This window comes from Bos mutus, chromosome 16, assembly GCF_027580195.1.
Source record: "Bos mutus isolate GX-2022 chromosome 16, NWIPB_WYAK_1.1, whole genome shotgun sequence".
NCBI lineage: Eukaryota > Metazoa > Chordata > Mammalia > Artiodactyla > Bovidae > Bos > Bos mutus.
In genome coordinates, this window is record NC_091632.1 from 24772468 (window position 1) to 24789711 (window position 17244).

A 17244-nucleotide genomic window follows, 5' to 3' on the forward strand; every position below is an offset into this window, starting at 1 on the left:
AGCCTTTGACTGTGTGGATCACAATAAACTGTGGAAAATTCTGAAAGAGATGGGAATACCAGACCACCTGACCTGCCTCTTGAGAAACCTATATGCAGGTCAGGAAGCAACAGTTAGAACTGAACATGGAACAAGACTGGTTCCAAATAGGAAAAGGAGTACGTCAAGGCTGTATATTGTCACCCTGCTTATTTAACTTCTATGCAGAGTACATTATGAGAAACGCTGGGCTGGAAGAAGCACAAGCTGGAATCAAGATTGCTGGGAGAAATATCAAGATACGCAGATGATACCACCCTTATGGCAGAAAGTGAAGAGGAACTAAAAAGCCTCTTGATGAAAGTGAAAGAGAGTGAAAAAGTTGGCTTAAAGCTCAACATTCAGAAAACAAAGATCATGGCTTTTGGTCCCATCACTTCATGGGAAATAGATGGGGAAACAGTGGAAACAGTGGCTGACTTTATTTTTTTGGGCTCCAAAATCACTGCAGATGGTGACTGCAGCCATGAAATTAAAAGACACTTACTCCTTGGAAGGAAAGTTATGACCAACCTAGATAGCATATTCAAAAGCAGAGATATTACTTTGCCACCAAAGGTCTGTCTAGTCAAGGCTATGGTTTTTCCAGTGATCATGTATGAATGTGAGAGTTGGGACTGTGAAGAAAGCTGAGCACCAAAAAATTGATGCTTTTGAACTGTGGTGTTGGAGAAGACTCTTGAGAGTCCCTTGGACTGCAAGGAGATCCAACCAGTCCATCCTAAAGGAGACCAGTCCTGGGTGTTCATTGGAAGGAATGATGCTGAAGCTGAAACTCCAATAGTTTGGCCACCTCATGCGAAGAGCTGACTCACTGGAAAAGACCCTGATGCTGGGAGGGATTGAGGGCAGGAGGAGAAGGGGACTACAGAGGATGAGATACCTGGATGGCATCACCGACTCGATGGACATGAATTTGGGTTAACTCCAGGAGTTGGTGATGGACAGGGAGGCCTGGCGTGCTGTGATTCATGGGGTCGCAGAGTCGGACACGACTGAGCGACTGAACTGAACTAAACTGAAAAATCTGAAGTTTGGTATAATTTTTTAAGTGTTGTCTTAAGTTATAAAATTAAGAAAAATGAATCAAAGTTTATGGAGAAATTGATTCTCAAATTATGCAAACACAGAATTGGATGAAGCATATTACATATGTTTTTCAAATAGAAAAGCAATAAAGGAGGGACAAATGTACTAGTATATATACTTCTAAAAGAATGAATTTTCCCAGGGACTTCAACTAACCTCTTGAATGTAAAAAAAAAAAAAAAACCCAAAAAACACCTATTTCTGCAAATATTAGCACTTTAAAGAAGAAAATAATTAAGATTCAGTGAACCAACAAACCAAGAATTAAAAGTTTTGAATTCAAATTGCTGCTTTGTCATTACTGCCAGGTAGGCTTTTTCATGCCTCAGTTTTAATTCCTCATTTAATTATACTTTATTTTCAATAGTTCTTATTTTTCTTTGGACTCGACTGAAAAAAATGTATATAACCACACAGCTGAGAAATAGTGGAGGCCAACAATTACACAATCAGATGCAAAATCTGATTAAGGGAGAATTTTGAGATGCTGATGACACCCTCATAGCCATTTTAGATCAATGTCTTTATGATTCAGTTTTTGTCAGTTACTGGGACAATAAAGACTGATTCATATAACTTATGCATAACCCGTAAATCACTTTAAAATATAAAAGTAACTTAAAATATTAAATGATCTACTATCTTTAGAAAATTCACTTTTTAACCAAATAACTTAGAGGCAGAATTGCATAGGCATTTGTATAAATCTTTAGCCCATGTAGATACAGTGTGATTATTTTTTCTAGTTACATACCAACATGTTCAGCAATAGACTCCAGGGATCCTCTGGATCGTTCTGAGTCTGTCAGTGATTTCCAATTCTTTGCTGTTTCAGATCTTAAGCAGAAAAATTAATAAACAGAAATAAATGTATTGCTGCTACTATAATAACTGGTAACAAAAAGCAGTCGAATTGACTAGACGACTTCTTTCTACTCCACAGGAAGTACTCCAACCGTTGCCACTTTCACCAAGCCTATTTCTGGCCTTCGTGACTCTCAATAGATGATCTTGCCTCTTTTAATAAGAAGAGAGAGGCCATCAGCATGAACCTTTTTACCTACAAATTCATCTATATTCACAGCCATCTCAATTGCCTTTCCTCCTGTCTCCAAGGAGAAAAAGGTGTATCTCTTACATTTGCTCAAATTTCTTTCTGCCCCAAATCCCATAATTTCCACAGTCTCACTGACAATATCCCTCAACTAACCATTCTTTTTTCTACAATCGTTAGTCCTTCAATCTGGTGATTTTTTTTCCCCTTTAGCTTATATGTATACCTCAAGCTTAAAAAAAAAAAGATTCCCTCCTTTAATATTGGACTATAGCCGATTTACAATGTTGTGTTAGTATCAGCTGTAAAGTGATTCAGTTACACATACACATATATTTATTCTTTTTCAAATTCTTTTCCCATTTAGGTTATTACAGAATATTGAGCAAAGTTCCCCTCCCCCCATTCTTTATTCCTTCATCTGATGCTACACTACTGTTCTCTTTTATGCTTTAATTTGACATTTACCATCTTCATTTTCTTGCTTTCTTTTTATTTGCAAAGTCATATTATATGCCTTCTACTCCTATTTCTTCCTAATCTCCTCAAAGGTTGCTATTTTATCATATCTAGTACTTGGCTCTCTTTTATTCTCTCTGAATGAATACTTTCTTTGGGTGAAGAAGGTTTATCCAAATGTTGCCATATTTATTGCCTCAACCATGATCTATATGTTGATCATCCCTATATATATATATACACACACATATGTATAAACCTAACATCTTTCCTGGATAATTCCACTTAGATGAACTATAGATACCTTAAAATTAACATTTTAAAACCAAAATCTTAAGCCTCCCACTGAGGAACACCTGATTTTCCATTTAGGTTAGTGTAACTTTGACTCAACCAACTACTACTTAAGAGAAATATGACATTCAGCATTCCCATATAACTTTAATTAGTCAAGTATACTTCTTCAATATTCCTAAAATCTATCTCCTATCTCTATTCTTATTACAGTGGATTATCTGAGGCCTGGCTTAGACTACTGTTATCCCTGCTTCTAAACTTATCCCTTTCTATCTTTCCTTCATACTGTAGTCAAAAAGATTTCTCTAAAGAGAAATATGATTCTATCATTCTCCAGTTAAAATACTTAGTAGCTTGGTTAATAAAACTATAAAAACCCTTAATCGAATGTAGAAATTAAAGTAAAACTTACATATAATGTAACATAAAGGGAAAGTATATATACAACAAAAATACAAAATCTAACTATAAAAAAACCCGAGAAAGAAATATATCTAATTGTTGATGTCTGCTGTTTTGGGACAGTTATGAATGATATGATTTAAATTTATTCCTTTTTACCACTTCCCTCAATATTTTAGTAGCAATTATAATAAAACTAATACACAGTGCTAACTTTGTGTGTTAGACCCTGCCCTAAGTTAAGTCTTTTAACCCTGATAACAAGTTTACTACTCAGGTGTTCTTATAGGGATATAAATCCTGATTAAAAAACTGAAGTACAGAGAGGTTAAATAACTTGCCCCTAATTAAATAGCTGGCTGGTGCTGGAGCCAGGATTTAAACCCAGGTAATGCTAAATTAATTGTAATGAGTCTGTGTAATGTTTCTAAGAAACAAAAAATATCCTAAAATATTGCCTTTAAGGTTTCACATCTTCTAAGAAAGTGAATAAGAAAATACTAAAAATGCTTGAGTACAATATTATCACAATCTGTTTTTTACTTTTCCAGTTTCTTCTCCTAACTCTGGTAATATCCTATGGCATTCAGCTTCCATGATATGCCAAGCTCTTGATTGCTTTTAGTCACTCATCAGTGCCTCTCTGCAATACCCACTACTTCAGTCCCACTGACCTACATAACCTCTGCTCGTTGTTCAAAATTCATTTTAAATCCTTATATATCATATTATATATTCTAATGGTGCTACTCTGTATCTTCTGTATTTGCATTCAATGATTGCATAATATTCTATCCCTGGAAAGAACCATCATTAACAGGGTTATTCACCTATTTCTGGATATAAAGACTGCTTCCAGTGTTTACTTAATATAAAAGATGTTATGATAAACATGTTCATGCAAATAGATATTTTTGGTAGTTTATATTTTTTCAAGCTAGATTTTCAGATGGGGAATTATTGAGTCAAAAGTTACAGACTGTTTTTGACTTCTGAAACATTGCCAAATTGTTTTTCACAACAACTATACCAACTTACAAAGCTGTAACAACAATGCTGGAAGTATTATTTTCACTGCACCCTCCAGATTTCAGAATATATTTTTAAATCTGTGCCTTATTATAAATTTGATTTGTGATTATATCATAAACAACAAATTTACTTTAGTGACACTAAAACCATAAACCAGTATTCTCACTTCTACAATTTCACAGTTACTCAAAAGTTAGCTTCAACTAAAAATCTTTCCTTATTTCTTTTGCAAATAAGGCAGGATATAGGTTAGTTATCAAAATTTCTACCTGTGCAGTGGAAGGGACTTGATCTTGGGTTTTTCAGAAGTTGAGGAGAGCGTTTTAATCTGAGGCTTGGCTGTTGGTGAAGTTTCCAAATCTCGGCTAAGCTCAGCTTCAGTTTTCTTAATGAATTCATCGTATGACTACGTTTAGGAAAATCAGAGGAGTCAATGTACAGAATTTTTAAAAACTATCTTAACTTAGAAAACTAAACATTTAATGGTAAAATATTCAAACAGTAAAAAAGATATTAATATAAAATTTTTACTCCCTGCATCAGTATTATTTCTCAGAGTTCTAAAATTAGTTATTTGCATAGCCTTCTTGAAATAGGTTATGTATAAGCAAGATGTATAATGTAACACTAATATCAATTAGGAAATGATATAATCTCAATTACAGAAGCGTAATACTTATGAAGCAATAATTCAGGCCCTGCCATATTAAAAAAACTCTTTAGCTGATTATATAATTATTCTTTAAAGGATGTCCTAATACTTTCCTGATATTTTTAAGTTCAGCCATTGCACTGAGTTTCAATGGCAGTAAGCTTCTTAAGGGAATCTGTACTTTGGGAATAGAGATCTCAAGGAAAGAGAAGGGAGTGGTTGAGAGCATAATAGTACAGAATTGCAAAAATACTTCGTAGTTATTAGTCATTCTATAAATAAAGCTTCACTAATTTATATAGTATACTATATACATATACTATAATTAAAGAACTTTTTATTGCCTTTATTTAAATCATTTAATATAATATTGAATGAGATGGATCTTTATATTTTTCTCTAGATATTTTTCTGGTTGATGTATCTATTATTGAACTTTTGGGGCAATGCTATTCAATGTAATAGTATTTCATTTAGCTTTTAATTGGTCCTCATGACCTTTGGCCACCTGATGCGAAGAGCTAACTCATCTGAAAAGACCCTGATGTGGGGAAAGATTGAGGGCGGGAGGAGAAGGGGATGACAGAGGATGAGGTGGTTGGGATAGCATCACTGACTCAATGGACATGGGTTTGGGTGGACTCCAGGAATTGGTGATGGACAGGGAGGCCTGGCGTGCTGTGGTTCATGGGGCTGCAAAGAGTCGGACACGACTGAGAGACTGAACTGAAATGAACATGACCTTCAGCAGTACTTTTAAATCGTGGGCCCCAGCTTAGGCCAATTAAATAAAAATCTCTGGGAGTGAGCCTGGATATTTGTATTTTTCAAAAAACCTCCTTGATTAATTCTAATGTATAGTCAGATTGAGCACTACAGACCTATAGGATGAAGTTCAAACTCATCAGTCTGATTTCTAAAGCCCTAAATTTGATCTTCATTTTAAAATTTTGTTTCTCACTACTTTTCAGCATGGTCACTGAATCTTAATCACTTTTCTTCTAAACATATGTGCAAGTTACAATTCCTGTTCCCATCTCTGTGTTGTGTACTAATGTAAATGTCTTATCTTCTCCAGATCTGTTAGCAGGTTTATCTTCTATGTGGAAGACAGTGTAGTGTAATGGTAAGGCCACAGAATTTGGAATTCAAGCTAAATTAAAATCCTAGTTTTAACACATTTGAGCTGCATCTCTCTGGATATCATTAATTTCACTGAAACTCAGTTTCCTCATCTGTAAAACAGGGATAGTAATATCCACACCTTGTTGCTTTGACGATAAAGTGAAAAATATGTGTACAGTAATTAGCCAAGTTTCCAGCACATAAAAAGGTCCTTGAATATTTGATTAAATTAATAAACACATTAATAAAGGAGAATACATGTTTGGTTTTAGCACACAAGGATGATTAAAATAACAGAAATTTTGCCCAAACAAAAACCTTTTTAGCACTTAGAGCACCTGGAGTCCAACCAATGAAATCAACTGCCTTGAAAATCTGAAACTTGTTATTACTGAAAGTGACTGAGAAGAAACTGAATGACGTCAGGTGAGGCCTTCAGAAGGGGTTCTTATGATACAGGAAGTTCAGACTGGTTCTGTAATGAATATGGTGTTTAGGAATACTAGGCTGACAGAATGCATGTAAGCCATAGGGAAGCAACCGGAGGCAAGGACATGTAAGAGTAAGAGGCTGTGCACACTACAGCGGTAAGAGGACATCAGGTTCCAAATAGCTTGATGTCAGTAGGAATGGAAAGGGGCAAGCAAGATTTATGAAAAAAGAAATCAATGGGATCTGATAACTGAATGAATAGGAAAAAACAGAATGAGAAAGATATAAAAACTATAAAGTAATTAGCCCCCAATTAAATAAATTAATTTTAAAAATATTCAGAGGAATTTTCAGTAAAACCTTCTGTGCCCACATGCTTTTAAAGCTAAAAACAAAACAAACAAACAAAAACCAGGTTTCCAGAATTGGGTAGAATCAAATCAGGGAAGGCTGCTAGAGTTTGGAAGGAAACTCAAGTTTAAAGTTATCTTTAGGAGCTATTCAAATAGTACAAAGAATCATACTAATAAGCTGGGTGGCATGAAACACCATTCTGCAAAAAAAAAAAAAAAAAAAAAACCCAAAGAAAAGAAAAGGCAGTTAACAGTTTCAACAGCCAGGATTATTTATCTAATGGTTCTTTCCTTAAGATGACATGGATATCAAGCTTACTTTCATAGGCCTAATCTTTCCTCTTTGGGGAAAAAACTCATTTTAATACTTTTACTATTTACTTTAATACTTGATATTATAATATTTAACATTTTAATATTTAATGCTTCAAGCAAGAGTTTGTTCAGACACGTCAGTTTCTTTGTTTTTAAAGTTAGGTTAAAATGTGGCACAAAACTAATATTGAAAATTTTTAATCTATCACTTTTTTAATGCTTAAAACATTTCTGGCTTCATGTTTGCACTAGCCTTCTTATATCTAACCTCCAATTGTTTGATCAGACTGGCTTCTTGGGCTTTGAGTCTTTCCTTTTGCCTTTTTTTCTGTTCCTTCTTTAGTTGGTCCACAACTGATTTTCTTTTCCGCAGCTCATCCTTCAGGGCTCTGATTCTACCTTCAATGTCACTCTGGTCAGATGTAGTTTCTGAAAGAGATATAAAACCTTTTAATGTCATTAAAAAAAATAAATTCAGTAACTGTTAATAGAAAGCACCAATGTAAAGTTAATCTAACATTTAAAATTTTAGATTCAGAAAAAAATTATTGGTGATTTCCATCCTTTCTCCTAAATCTCTATGCAGGGGTGGGTGTGCGTCTTCCTGTTTATTTTCACCTTCTAATTGTGCTATTTTGAAACTGCAAATAAAGTTTGCAAATCTGAAGATACTCTGTCTTGATAAGTAGCTGGAAGTAGAAAAACTTTTGGTTAGCGGCATTTGGACATTCTTTAAGGATTTATTTCCTGGTAACAGGATAGCCATACTTAACTGTACCTCCTCTTGGTTATTAATAGATAGTTTGATAGTTTTAAAGTCATATTAAAATCAAACTAGAATTTTACCATTTGAAATTGATTGTGAGTCATCAGCTAATGGCTTAATATTATAAAAGGAGAGAGAAAAATTATAAAGAAATATACTTTGTGATAACCTTTGGAAGCTCTTAAAACATTTAAAATAATGAAATAAAGCTATAGTTCAATCTTATTTTCTTCCCAACAATTTAGACACATACATGCACACATACAAAGTAGATGTTTAGTCACAGCAAAATCATGAAAAAGACATTTCATTGTTAAGCATCACACAAATCTTATAAAAATAAGCATCATTAGGACTTCCCTGGTGGTCTAGTGGCTACGACTTGTGCTTCCAGTGCAGGGGGCCCAGGTTCAATCCCTGGTCAGGGAACTAGATCCCATGTGCTGTTCACATGTGGCAACTAAAGATCCAGCATGCCACAACTGAGACCCGGCACAGTCAAATGAACACTACTGACAATAAAATAAGCATCATTTAAAAACAGCTTATTTCACTACACATGGAAATTACACAGAAAAAAAATGACATCTCCTCCTTGAATCACACCATGGTGTCATTTCCACACGCTAATGATGAGTGAGGCATTTAATAGTCTTTTAAGAGAAATACTATTATATACAACTCTGAAGACTTAGATGCACATTATAACATTACATCATAAACAACCAGGTTTTTTTTTTTTTAAGCACTTCAGATTAAATTGCAAAGAACTAATCACAGAATTTATTTTGAAAAGTCCTTTTTTTGCAATGTGATCTAAATATCTTAATTAGAAATAATGACATCTAAGTTCCTGCTACTTTAGTCTCCTGACTTAAGGTGCATTAGGAAAATTATACCCAAAAAAAAAAAAAAAAGGAAAATTATACCCATCTTATGCCAGTAGTGCCATCAGACTGAGCCCTGAGTGAATAGCGAAGTTCACTATTTACTGATCAACACTAATAAAATGAAGCAATAATAAAGGTCATTTTTAGCTTGGAATCTACTACTGGTAATTAGTAAGGTGTCTGTCACTTAATGATTTCTAGAACTGATGTGAAAATTAAATAAGATACATAAAGCATGTAGCACAGTACTTGGACTACTATAAAAAGCTCAATAAACGGTGGTAGTATTAGTACACATAAAACATTTTTATGTAGCCATATTTTATGTAACATATTTTTTGGTTTAAACCTAAAAAAGGTGGTGGTAAGGAGACAGCAACTGAGTATCTTCCTCTTGTTCTCCTTTAATTTCTGAAGAAAATAATAAATTCATTTTATTTATTTTTGGCTTAATTTATCGATTTTATTTATATATATTTTATTGAAGTACAGTTGACTTACAATGTTTCAGGTACACAGCAAGGTGATTCAGTTATACATATACACATATATTATTTTTCAGATTATTTTCCATTATAGGCTATTACAAGATATTGACTATAGCTCCCTGTGCTATACAGTAAATCTTTGTTGCATATCTATTTTTTAAAATTAGAAATCTAGCATTCTATTCATACTAAGTCAAACAAGTTGAGTCAAATGTCATACGTTTTTTAGTTAGGCAATATTACTTATATATAGGTATACAAAAACTTTTCTACTATGCTTGATAAAGGCTTGAGAAAGAATATCACAAAAAAGAGAAGATGGAGAAATTGGAAAACATAAACTAAGTGAAACGGGGGCACTGAATATGAAATAGAAAAAAAATGAAACGAACTAGATGAAAGTAAAAGATCATCATATAAGTCCAGTTGTTTTTAAACACAGCTGCTCATGAGAAACGTATCTGGAGCTTTGGGGGAAAAAAAGCAGATCTGGACATTTGATTTTTCAAAACATTCCAAGATAATCTGATATGCATTTGGATTTTAAAAAGTGATTACAGGTTTTTCTATTAAATGGTAGTTTTGATGATATAGAATTCAATTATTTTTCTGTTGAAACAATCATGATACAATGGTATTAAGTGAGTAATAGTTGCATAATCACAATAATAAAAGATGTTTATCAGTTTTCACAATCAATAGCCAGACAAAAAATAAAAGGTAATTACAACTGCAAGCCATAATGGGAATATGATTAATCTAATAATATAAAATAATTACATACAATCTGGGGGGTTAAGTAGAGTGATGTGGTAAGTGCAAATGCACCAACCACAAGACACAGACTGGCTGAGCAGATGAAAATATGTCCATGTATGCACTTCCACTTACCACATCACTCTACTTAACCCCCCAGATTGTAAGTATTTTATATTATTAGATTAATCATATTCCCATTATGGCTTGCAGTTGTAATGATCCTATTACCGTTTTCTTAATTGTTTCAGATTCATTTTCTGTAGGTCTTTTCCTTCTCCTGTGTTTCTTGCTTAGAGAAATTCCTTTAGCATTTGTTGTAAAGCTGGTTTGGTGGTGCTGAATTCTCTTACTTCTGCTTGTCTGGAAAGCTTTTTGATTTCTCCATTAAATCTGAATAACAGTCTCGCTGGGTAAAGTATTCTTGGTTGCAGCTTCTTCCCCTTAATCTCTTTAAATATATCATGCCATTCCCTTCTGGCATGTAGAGTTTCTATTGAGAAATCAGCTGATAGCCTGATGGAGTTCCCCTGTATGTTACCTGTCGTTTTTCCCTTGTTGCTTTTAACATTTTATCTTGGTCTTTAATTTTTGTCAGTTTGATTAGTATGTGTCTTGGTGTGTTCCTCCTTGGGTTTATCCTGCCTGGGACTCTCTGTGCTTCCTGGACTTGATTGACTAGTTCCTTTCCTATGTTAGGGAAGTTTTCAGCTATTATCTCTTGAAATATTTTCTCAGGTCTTTTCTCTCTTCTCCTGGGACCCCTCTAATGTGAATGTTGGTGTGTTTAATGTTGTCCCGAGGTCTCTTAGGCTGTCTCCATTTTTTTCTTTTTTCTATATTCTGTTCTGCAGCAGTGACTTCCACTATTCTGTCCTCCCTCATTTATTTGTTCTTCTGCTTCAGTTATTCTGCTATGGATTCCTTCTAGTATATTATTCTTCTCTGTTTATTCTTTAGTTCTTCTATGTCTTTGGTAAACATTCCTTGCATCTTCTCCATTGTTTTCCCGAGACCCTGGATCGTCTTCACTATCATTATTCTGAATTCTTTTTCTGGAAGGTTGCCTATTTCCACTTCACTTGGTTGTTTTTCTGGGGTTTTATCTTGTCCCTTCATCTGGGACATAACTTTCTGCTTTTTCATCCTGACTGACTTTCAGTAATGTGAGTTTTGTTTTAGCTGCTGTGGGACTGTTGATCTTGCTTCTTCTGTCTGCCCTCCGATGCAGGAGGCTAAGAGGCTTGTGTAAGCTTCCTGATAGGAAGGACTGGCAGTGGGAAAATCTGAGCCTTGCTCAGTAAAACTTAACCCAGTTATCTGCTGATGGGTGGGGTTGCACTGGCAGTTGTTCGGCCTGAGGTCTATGGGCACTATGGCAGGGTTAATGGCGGCCTCCAAGAGGGCTTACACCAAGGGGGACCTTCCAGGACTGCTGCTGCCAGTGTCCCCTTCCCTGTGGTGAGCCCCTGCCAACCCATGACTCCACAGGAGACCTCTGACATTAGCAGGTAGTTTTGGTTCAGTCTTCCACAGGGTGACTGCTCTTTTCCTCTGGGTCTTGGTGTGTGCAAGATTTTGTTTGTGCATTCCAAGACTGGAGTCACTGTTTCCCCTGCTGCTGCTACTGCTGCTACGTGACTTCAGTCGTGTCCAACTCTGTGCGACCCCATAGACGGCAGCCCACCAGGCTGCCCCGTCCCTGGGATTCTCCAGCCAAGAACACTGGAGTGGGTTGCCATTTCCTTCTCCAATACATGAAAGTGAAAAGTGAAAGTGAAGTCGCTCTGTCGTGTCCGACCCTCAGCGACCCCATGGACTGCAGCCTACCAGGCTCCTCCGTCCATGGGATTTTCCAGGGAAGAGTATTGGAGTGGGGTGCCATTGCCTTCTCTGCTGTTTCCCCTAGTCCTGTGAAATTCCTATAATCAAATCCCACTGGCCTTCAAGGTCAGATTCCCTGGGGATTCTCAGCCCCTTTGTGGGATCCCCAGGCTGGGAAGCCTGATGTGGGGTTTAGAACCTTCACAACAGTGGGAGAACTTCTTTGCTACTATTGGTCTCCAGTTTTTGGGTCACCCACCTGGCAGGTATGGGAATTTGATTTTATTGTTATTGTGCCCCTCCTACCATCTCGCTATAGCTTCTTTGACTTTGGACGTGCAGTATCTTTTTATGGTGGTTCTAGCATCCTCCTGTCAATGGCTGTTGAACATGCAATTTTGGTGTTCTCGCAGGAGACGAGTAGATGTCCTCTCAATTTGTTCTAGAGCTAAAAGGCTCTGAATCTTACTGGTAAGCTTTACGGTGATTTAATTAACAATTCTGAACAATAATTGGGGGTAGGACTGCAAGTTGAGCTGAAAATTATAACCTTTCTAAAATGAAATATAAACCCCATACCTTTGAATCTACTAAAGCTGTGTATTCTTTTAGCTTGATAAACTTTATGTGCTTCCAGAACTTGAGATGTTACTTTGATAAAATTTTATAGGAGACTACTATACTTCCTATAACTTTGCCTCCAAAATGATTATTTTAAATGAATATACTTTAAAAATTGGATATGTAAGCAGTGATCTTTTTAAATAAAAACATTTCTCAACTATAACTGTGAAGATTTAACAGAGATGATGAGAAACTTTAAGTTCAGATGAAAGACCATGTGAAATGTTTACATTTTTAAGAAGTAAAGAAACCAAAGTTCTACAAGTGAAAGGTAAAAAGAGATCAAATAAAAGTCTATGACAGTGAATGGGAGTACATTTTCCACATGCCCAAATCTAATTCTACTATATAGTGTTTATCATCAATAATATCTAAAGGAACCTCTAGAAAAATATTTTTTTATCCAAGTAACTCTCTAAATCAATGTATTGTCTTTATGGAATTCTCTCCTACAGGTTTTTTTTGGAAGAAAGGGGATAGGGGAAATGACAGGAAAATGAGACTTCTGTTGGCTGAAATACATCAAGACAGAATAACCTGATGAACAGAATAACTTGATTAAAATTATGTGCTGTCTGGTATAACAAGTTAAAAGTGCAGAGCACTATAGGAACACATAAGCAGCACCTGTCACACACAAAAAATTTAACAAATGTCTGATGAATAAATGACTACTAATGTCTAAGAACATAACAATTTATCATGGTTTGTATAATGAGGGATATAAATTATCAAGGGAAAGCAAAGAATTATGTAATTATGTAATTCAATTTTGGCAAGGAAAAAGCCTTTACAAATGAAACAGAGTATAACATTTTACCAGTCACATAGACAGACAAAGCTTATTAAAGAGAAATGCAAACATACTACAAAGAAAACTAACTCCTTCCTTGTTACTCTTACCTGACTGTGTCATAGATAATGACTCATCTGACCAACTATAACAATGTTGATGGGACTTGACGGGCAGACGACCGTGTCCTCCAGTCCTATGACTTCCTTTGCTAGACTCTTGCTTTGACACAGACATGCAGCTCTTGGGAGGTGACTGTTTAAACAGAAATCAAATAAGAACTGTTCTGTGATACAATTATTAAACTCTATTTAAAATGTAAGATACTAACAAGTTAAAGGTAATATTTACAAAGAATTTTAAATAACTTCATGAAATAAAAAGTGAAAAAAAGTTTGCAAATTACACAAAAGATTTCAACTTTTTTAAGTATATGGAAAAAGTTATTTAAAAGCATGCTTTTAAAGATGTTTATGATAAACTATGAGTGGCTACTGAATCAGTGATATTTACCCCTTTATTTAACTTTAAAAATACTAAATATGGGTGTACAGATATCTCTTCAACATAGTGATTTTACTTCCTTCTGATACATATCCACAAGTGCATTTGCTGGATCATTGGTAGTTCTTCATCAATAGATAAATGAATAAAGAAAATGTGACATCCACCCCCCACCCCCCCCACACACAAATACTATTCAGTCATTAAAAAAAAGAAAAAGGAAATCCTGTCATTTGAGACAACATGAATTGATCTTGAGGGCACTTAACTAAGTGAAGAAAGTCAGAGAGAGAAAGACAAATATTTTATGATTTCACTTATATGTGGAATCCAGAAAAATTCCAACTCATAGAAAAAGAGATCAGATTTGTGGTCCCCAGAGGTGGGGAGTAGTGGGTAGGGAACTGGCTGAAGCTGGTCAAAAGGTATCAGTTTCCAGTTATAGGATATATAAGTACTGGGGATATAATGTACAACATGACGACTATATTTAACACTGCTGCATGGTATGTTTGAAAGTTGCTAAAAGAGTAGACTCTAAAAATTCTCATCACAAGGAAAAAAATGTTTTTGTAACTATACAAGATGATGGATATTCACTAAACTTACTGTAGTGATCATTTCACAATATGTGTATGTCAAGTCATCATGCTGTACACTTTAAACTCATGCTGTACACTTTAAATTCACAGTGCTAAATGTCCATTATATGTCAATAAAACTGAAAAACATTTAATACGAAATAGGTACTATCTTTACAGAAGAAAAGAAGAAGATAGGAAAGGGGGGAGGGAAGAAAATAAGAGCATAAGAAGACTGCCCACACTAGATTATTTATCACAAAGGGAGTAATTTCTACCCTGGTATCAAGAGGAAGTGAATAAGCCTGATGTGGTTCCTAACTGTTATATCATCACTTCCTTTCCCTGCAATGGTGGGCAAGTTACTCAGTCTGCTAAGCTTCAGAGTGGGGCTTAAAACATTATCTAAAGAATTGCTGTGAGGATAATCTACATAAGGCATTCAGCACACTACCTGGCACTTGACAAACACCCAATAAATATTACTTTTTATTATAAAAGTGACTTTAAGGCACACTAGCTTTGACTTTCTTATATGGTCTATTTCCAACTTAGGTGGATTCTTTTTTCAAACACAAAGTGGCTTTTACCAATGTTTTTGTTCACTTACAGTATTTAATATTATTACGCTAATCCTTCATACACATTATAAAATTAAGCTTAGAAAAAGCTAAATTTCTAGCTTAAGGTTTTACTAGACAGTTTTTTACTAAAGTATAGAATTAAGGGCAATGTGAAAAACCTCTTTATTCTGAAGTGACTATTATTCTAATTTAGAATCCATATCCATTTCAGATCTGCCTTAAAGAGATGAAACCACTACTATGATTAAGAAGTATAGAGCAGTCATTAACTAAATTATAGAAAAGGCACACTGGTATGGTTTAAGGTCTTATTGTTTCTATTATGTGACAAATCGCAGACTTTAATAAGAACTTGCCCCACACATTATCTTTATTAAAGACTTTAGAAGTTCCTATCTTTGTTTATTAAAAACTTCATAGCATATAATTTTATAAATGCCACTAAAGCTAAAATTCATATATTTATAAATTTTTAGGAGTCAATGAAAAGCTTTATTTCTATTCAAATGTCATGTACTGTACATTACAGGTATGGGTGATAGTCAATGCTTCCTTAATAGCAAGAATATAAGTTAATAATATACCTTCAGATAGGTTTTTTGTAAAGAACCTTTAAGATATAAATATATATTAACTTACATGTTTACTAGGCGAGGTAGAAGATTCTAGTTCTTGTGAAAAAACCATGTCTTCAGTACGTATACTATGATCTGGACTCCCAGGATGCTCCTGAACTATAGACTCAGATGGTATATACTCAACAGCAGGGCTGCCCAATTCTTCTGGAATAGAGCTTTCACTGTGTAGCTGAGAGTAGGAAGGTACTGGAGATTCTGTTTCACTCACTATTTCTAGAAGAGAAGGTGAAAACAAGAAAAAGTACACAATCATAGTCAAGGGAAATGTTCATCTGTTAGACTTTACATTTGTTTTTAGCATGATTTCACTAGTTGCATTTAGATATATTTTTTAATCCCATCACTTAATGAATCACATTTACTGTTAACATCCTTAAGTCTAAGAATTTTGGCTGATCCAAACTGAGAGACATTATCTGTAACATAGAGTCAGCAATGATAATGATAACCTGAGTGTCTGTAAAGATGCAATTACAACTCGTATTTGTTTAGGAAAATGGAAACATATGGAAATCAATCACTTTGGAAAGCAATTTGGGAGTATTTGGTAAACATGAAAAAACACTTTATGATCTAGAGATTCTACTTCTAGGTATATATCCTAGAGAAATCTTGTATACATGCAGCAGGAGACATATACATGGTTATCAGCAGTGTTGTTATAATAGTAAAAAACTAAGTAAAATGATGACAATTGCAGCAATGAAATTTTAAAAGACGCTTACTCCTTGGAAGGAAAGTTATGACCAACCTAGATAGCATATTGAAAAGCAGAGATATTACTTTGCCAACAAAGGTCTGTCTAGTCAAGGCTATGGTGTTTCCAGTGGTCATGTATGGATGTGAGAGTTGGACTATAAAGAAAGCTGAGCGCCGAAGAATTGATGCTTTTGAACTGTGGTGTTGGAGAAGACTCTTTAGAGTCCCTTGGACTGCAAGGAGATCCAACCAGTCCATTCTAAAGGAGACCAGACCTGGGTGTTCAATTGGAAGGATTGATGTTGAGGCTGAAACTCCAATACTTTGGTCACCTCATGGGAAGAGCTGACTCATTGGAAAAGACCCTGATGCTGGGAAACACTGAGGGCAGGAGGAGAAGGGGACGACAGAGGATGAGATGGTTGGATGGCATCATTGACTCGATGGACATGGGTTTGGGTGAACTCCGGGAGTTGGTGATGGACAGGGAGGCCTGGCGCGCTGCGGTTCATGAGGCCGCAAAGAGTCGGACACGACTGAGTGACTGAATTGAACTGAAGTAAAATGAATAAATTGTGGTATATTTATAAACTGAAATGCTACACAGCAATACAAATGAATGAACTGTATGCATCGAGATATACTATGAATTTTACTCAGCACTTTTGGAACATGTAGCACTATCTTGCCTCTGGAATTTCCTGTCCACTGTGGCCTCAGCTCTAAGAAAACAAATACTTTTGACAGTAAACAGAAAATTCTTGATATTATACTTGTATGATCTTAAGAATGTACACTGCTTTCATTCTGTCACCATGGATATAATGCCCCACAAGGATTAAGTTATA

At 35.2% G+C, this 17244-nt stretch overlaps 1 protein-coding gene across 4 annotated transcripts in view; it reads right to left on the bottom strand.

Annotated features, from left to right (window-relative positions):
* Positions 1 to 17244, bottom strand: part of CEP350 (centrosomal protein 350) — a 160546-nt gene that overhangs the window by 15418 nt on the left and 127884 nt on the right. For all 4 annotated transcript variants that reach the window (XM_070384846.1, XM_070384847.1, XM_070384848.1 and 1 more), the window contains 5 exons: positions 15699 to 15910; positions 13501 to 13645; positions 7518 to 7678; positions 4642 to 4778; positions 1883 to 1965 (listed from right to left, as the gene is read on the bottom strand). In XM_070384846.1, the coding sequence (XP_070240947.1) occupies positions 1883 to 1965; positions 4642 to 4778; positions 7518 to 7678; positions 13501 to 13645; positions 15699 to 15910 (738 nt within the window). The remainder of the gene's footprint in view (positions 1 to 1882; positions 1966 to 4641; positions 4779 to 7517; positions 7679 to 13500; positions 13646 to 15698; positions 15911 to 17244) is intronic.